This window comes from Hipposideros armiger, unplaced genomic scaffold (genome assembly GCF_001890085.2).
Source record: "Hipposideros armiger isolate ML-2016 unplaced genomic scaffold, ASM189008v1 scaffold_456, whole genome shotgun sequence".
NCBI classification, from domain to species: domain Eukaryota; kingdom Metazoa; phylum Chordata; class Mammalia; order Chiroptera; family Hipposideridae; genus Hipposideros; species Hipposideros armiger.
In genome coordinates, this window is record NW_017731806.1 from 541,982 (window position 1) to 547,842 (window position 5,861).

Here is a 5,861-nt window from a genome sequence, read left to right on the forward strand (position 1 = left end):
ACACATACATACATATAGTCAAATAAAAAAATAAGGAAAAAAGAGGCTTATCTTTTAAATACCACTGCCATGCTCCTAAACCACAAGAAAACAGAGGCTAAGAGTGGGGTCCTTTAAACCTTCTTACGTTTAAAGCCTGACAGTTAAGGGTGCATTACCTATTTTTTGGAGCTCAAAGCTCTCACAAGCACACCACACATTTCATGCCCTGAGTAAATAATGGCAGTTTGTCATAAATTGTGCTATTATGCTAACAAGTCAAGGGCCTGGAAGTCTGACACTTCACGAGTGAATGGGCTGAATTTTTCATAAACACAATGAATGGCTCACAAACAAGTGATTCTGAGATTTTGAAATAATGCTGACTGAAGTACCCGTTCATTAAATCGTTCCTTTTAGAGTTTATTCTGAAGGGATTTATTCATCTGATACTAAACATTTCACTTTCCTTGAAGCACGTGATGTAGTGACCTAACACTTATAGAAGCAAGATCATTTTGGGTAAAGGGGAATTGGTTAAAAAAAACTGAACACGAACTGACACACTTGAAAAGGCTGCTGTTCTGAGACTATTTCCTCGGTTCGTGAGTGCGAAGGGCCTGCTGGGAACTCAGGCAGCTGAGAATGTTGGGTGGAGTTTGGAATTTGAAACCTCACTTACGGAGCGTGATTCATCTTTCCTAAATTCTATTCCAACCAGATAGTGATTCATTTTTCCTAAATTCTATTCCAACAAGATACATTATTCATGAGGCCATCAGGAGAGGGAGAAAGTCACTTCAGGCAGTGTTATTTCAGTTTCTAAAGGCACTCTTTTATCTTCCAATGTACTTAGATAACGAGCTCTTGCCTATATTATGAATTAACAAATGTATGCATACTAATGAATATTGTTTCAGTAATAACAATGTCCATCTATACATCTATTAAAAGCATTTATATAATTATTCCTTTAGAAATACCCTTGGAGTCACACAAGAAAAATTGGTTTTTAACTTGTTAATTTGTTCTTAAACNAAGAATATTCTCACTTATAACAGATTATAACTGACATTGGCCTGGATCATAAGAATAATTATATAACTCCTTTTAATAAACATCTGTTTCTGCCCATCCAGTATCTGTCCCAATTCTTCCTGATAAGCCTTGGGAACTACTCACCCCCATCATATGTAAGTGGCTCCTAAGGGACTGACCCCACATCTCAGCTCCAGAGATGGGCACATAACACAGGCAAGGCCATGTCTTTGGCTAGTGATTGATTCAGGCACTGTGCATGACTCAAGCCTACAGAATCAAGGTCAAACCAGAAACTTTTGTGGGAAAGAGGATCTCTTTGCACTAGAAGTAGTGAGAGGGAAGAACAAAGCCCACGATGCTGCCACAGGCCAGCAGACGGAAGGGGCCTGCGTAAAATGAAGCCAACACGGAAAAAAACCCTGTCAAGTGACAGAGAGAGACCAAGTTCTCATGACCGTGTCTGAACGAACCCCTGTATCCAGCCATGACAGAAGCAAAATCTTCTCCAAGACTTTTCAGTTATGTAGGCCAATACCATTTTTACCACGTAAGCCAATTTTGGTTGGCCTGTAGTCACCTGTATCCCAAACAGTCTTGACTAACCATCTTTCAATAAAAAACTTAATTTAGCATTCAATTGCTAACTCCAGGTACACTAAAACAATTATTTATATGTCAAAATAATGGTGAAGAAATACAATGGAGCAGGTAGAAGTCGGTAGGAAAATGGAAAGAAACTTTGTCCCAACCTCAGGTTTCTAATGTTAAATCACGATTATTATTACTCCCATCATGAGAAATCCATGAGATCTTTCCAAGCAGAATGACAAAGGAAGTGGATTTGTAGATTTCTATCATGAAACCCAAAAGCCTAACCCAATGTTATATTACACATGAAAAAAGATTTTATACACAAAAGATTTTAGAAAGCGATTATGAAACTATTGAGGCAGTACATATTAGATGATTGTTTAATGTTGAGTTGTTGAGCTGTTCATTTCTTCAGTGCCTACTCTGTCAGAGAATCTATTAGTTTAACACAACCAAGGTGAAACCCATGTTTAAAATCCCGACTGGGTTATTTCACTTACACTCCAGTCAGTACATTAATAGACTGTGTCTTCACTCCATATCCGGTCTCCTTTAAGTTAGCAACAATTCCTAATACATCAATACTGGAACCTTTGGATCCAAAGTTTTTTTCACTGTACATTATCATGTGAGCATTTGAAAAATCCTATTGAGAAAAAAAGAAAATCAAAATTCAAAGGCTAGCCATTTATTATCCAAAAAAAGACCAAATACTAGCCATTGGCTTTTCTTTAACTTACACCTAATATAGGTTGTAAAGATTGAAGTTCTCCATTGTAACCTCCCCAATCTTTCCAGTCCTTGTATTCTCCTTCTTCAAGCAAATACTGATGACCTGTAAATCCAGACTTTTCATATGCAACCCAACTGCAACAGAAAGAACATGAAGAAGCAGTAACTGTCAGGAGTGTTAAACTTGTTCCAATGTATGTATCAGTTTCATTGACAAATACAAATAGTTATAAAGATAGACATGGACTTATTTGTTATGACTATTGGAATTCTTCTCTAAAATTTAAGAGACAAACATAATGGCCCCAAGAAAAAAAAATCTAAGAAATACACATAAATGGAGTATAGGGGAGTCAGTGTGTGTGTGTGTGTGTGTGTGTGTGTGTGTGTGTGTGTGTACACACGTGTATGTGTGTTTAATAAGAACTGACTCAAAAGAACATCAGTAAATAAAACTGAATAAACTTTCTTCAAATAGCAACTAAAATATTATATTTTTGGCTATTTACAATACCATTTTCAGTGCATACTTCCAAAGGAAATATGTAAGACCCATAAAGTGTAAAATATCATCAAAGCAGCAAACTAACAGTTGAATAGTTTGGAGCATAATATTAATAAACAAGATTGCAGATTTGATTAATCTGGATGGGCCAATTTATCAGCTTTGCTCAGCTGACTGACCCAAGCCAGGCCCTGAAATAGGTATCAAATCCAGGTCACAATTGGCTGAAGAGAATATGTTTGAAATTCACTCTACCATTGAGTTGTCAGAAAAGTCATGATTTATTTTTTTCTGTTTTTCGTTGCAAAAATGCGTCATGACTTTTCCGACAACCCAATACAATCTGGATTTTTTTTAGGGGGTGGGAGGGGTGAGGGGCGGGGACATGTTTATTACTTTATTAAAGTAATAAACTTTATTAAAGAAATTAATACAGGTTATGCCTAACTACTTACATGCCTCTTAGAACTTTCATAGATCCCACTGACATCAATGGGAAATGTTCATCTTCAGTCGTTTCTTCTGTTTCACTTCCCTCCATGATAAAACTACACATATCTGTTTCCAGTTCCATACATTTTCCTTCAAAGAAAGGCTTTTCATAAATCACTACCTGTAACAGAATGAGATAGACCAGTAATTTTTAAGAAGTGAAATATCAATAGCTAAACATTAAATCAGTCATTTAATATCACTAAGTCCTAGAAAACAAATTAAAATGTCCTATTTTTAAAAGTTAACTAAATAACAGTATCTGATCATTTTAAAAATCAGGATTTTTTTCCTGATGTGGCATAGCCCAAAGCCAAGGTCCAAAAGATAATTTACAAATAACTCGCTTTTGTTTCAGTGTCTAGAATTGACATTTAGAATTTTGCTTAGGCCAAATTAAAGAACCAGAGGATTTAAAGTGGCTTTAAAAATGAAACAAGCTACAGATTAAACTAGAGTTTGATGTCCGGAGTAGAAAGAGCATTTTGGAGGACGGAGAACTTGTCTTGAAAGAAAGTTTTTCTCTTGCTCACTGGCAAGCAGCAACAGGCCCTGAAATTAGTATATACAACTATAAATTATCAACATAATACAACAATGAACCTTCTGAGCCATGGCTACACATGCTTTAGTGACAACTAGTGCTATTAGCGTCATTTTCCAGCCTGAAGGATGGCAAGTGTTAGTAGGGACAACTTCCTTTGGCTGCAGTTATGTTTTATGGGGGTTGATATGTAAAATCACACAAGTATCTTCTGGAAATAGAATAGGAATCAGATTTTAAAAATATATAGTTTTACCTTTGGATCTGTAGGGAACTCAACTTTACGGCCACCCTGAAAAGAAAATAACACAGAAAAACAGTTTTTTACTGATACATTACCTTTTTACATCACACATGGCAGTTTATGGTCAACCATTGAACCTCACAAGGTTTAATTTACACTGAGACAGTTCTAAAATGACCAACAATGCAGATGAAGACATGAGGAAGGCAGTCTAGAGCAGGCTCTCACAGAGGTGGTCTAAAAGCTGAATTTCCATGTTAGGCATGGTTTTTGTTGTTTTTTCATTTATAGTCTTTTATTTTAGCTTGAATATGATACATGATAATTTTAGACACATGATAAATTGGGAACTGAAGACTACTTAGAAATGATAGAATTATANTTCAGCATTGCAGCCTGCACTTTCTGTCCTAATTTCTCCTCTAGCTGAGACATTCCCATTTCCTTCAAAATACTTCTGCAGTTTCCTGTGATTTGTGAAACCAACATCCCAGGGCCTGTGGAAAGCATTGTGTGAAAATCAAAGGAAGTACCATGTGTGTTGGCCTCCACCCTGCCTGAAATATCAAAGGTACATGCTTTGAATTACCATGAAGGTAAAAACCTCTTACTCAGCTTTGAATCAGGTTGCCCTGTGATAAGGAAATGCCTCCATTAAAAATGCGGTTTTTTTTCCCCTGCACTTCCTCCAAGAAATCATTGTTTGTAAGAGCTGAATCATAGTAACATAGCTACAAAAGAAACAGAATTTTATGTGCCTTTAAAAAAAACCCTTTTAGTCAATAATTACTTAACAGGACAACAAATCAGAGAGTATGTTAAGTCTCTCCAGTACAACACTCACAAAGAAAGCTTCATTAAAATTGTATTTAAAATAAAGTACTTACGTGCCCCAATGTACTTTAATGGAACAAGTCTTCTGCATTATACCAAACCCCTGCATTTCTTCAGTGTCGTCAAAGTAGGAATTTAGGATTCCTAACCCTTCTGGTTCAGTAAATAAGTCAATGTGACTAACTCTGTAATCCTGAAAAAACAAAAAACATATGTACATGTATCATAATAATTATACCACCTAAGTAAATCCACGGTAAGCTCATTATTCTTTCTTTTCAAACAAGTAAAATAAGCTTTAAATATACACATACATTTCACAGAGCACCTGCCATTTTATCATTTTGCTGTTTTCACCCAAGACTTAGTAATATGTGGTCTTTTGCGGCAGACACGTTGCTTTAGTCATATACGTATCTGAGTGTGTCAGTCAAGCAAAGATCACCAGAAATGTATTTAATAGAGTTTTAGAGCACACGTAGTTCTCTCATCCTCACTGAAAAAACTGCTTGGCTGTCTTTGGTGACAGGAGTTTTCATTCCTTTGCTCTGATGTGACCAGAGAATCTATCTAGTCTACAGAACGGTTACCAAGAGTCTTCCCCCACTGCTGTTCTGTGCCTACAGCCCCTGTGGTAACTCTCCTTGACTATGACTAACCTCCATGATGTCAGTTTGATCCAAGCTGATAACACAAAGCACACATTTATGGTGACTCATAGATCTCTGCACTTTAGTCACTCACTGTTCAATGCCTGCATGTCCGTGCTCCATCAAACACTCTTCAAGAGGCCTCTCCTGGCTGAGCACCTAAGTGCTAATTGAATCTTTATTGATATTTGATTGCTAAGCTAAGGTGAATTGAGATATAGAACAATAATACTTGGGTTAGTTCAGGAG

At 36.5% G+C, this 5,861-nt stretch overlaps 1 protein-coding gene across 1 annotated transcript in view; it reads right to left on the bottom strand.

Moving 5' to 3' along the window:
* The window catches only part of CRYBG1 (crystallin beta-gamma domain containing 1), a 191,552-nt gene that overhangs the window by 25,022 nt on the left and 160,669 nt on the right, over window positions 1-5,861 (bottom strand). The window contains exons 9-14 of the mRNA XM_019665872.1: window positions 5,016-5,155; window positions 4,616-4,625; window positions 4,141-4,176; window positions 3,304-3,461; window positions 2,352-2,478; window positions 2,112-2,257 (exon numbers count right to left, since the gene is read on the bottom strand). Of these exons, the coding sequence (XP_019521417.1) occupies window positions 2,112-2,257; window positions 2,352-2,478; window positions 3,304-3,461; window positions 4,141-4,176; window positions 4,616-4,625; window positions 5,016-5,155 (617 nt within the window). The remainder of the gene's footprint in view (window positions 1-2,111; window positions 2,258-2,351; window positions 2,479-3,303; window positions 3,462-4,140; window positions 4,177-4,615; window positions 4,626-5,015; window positions 5,156-5,861) is intronic.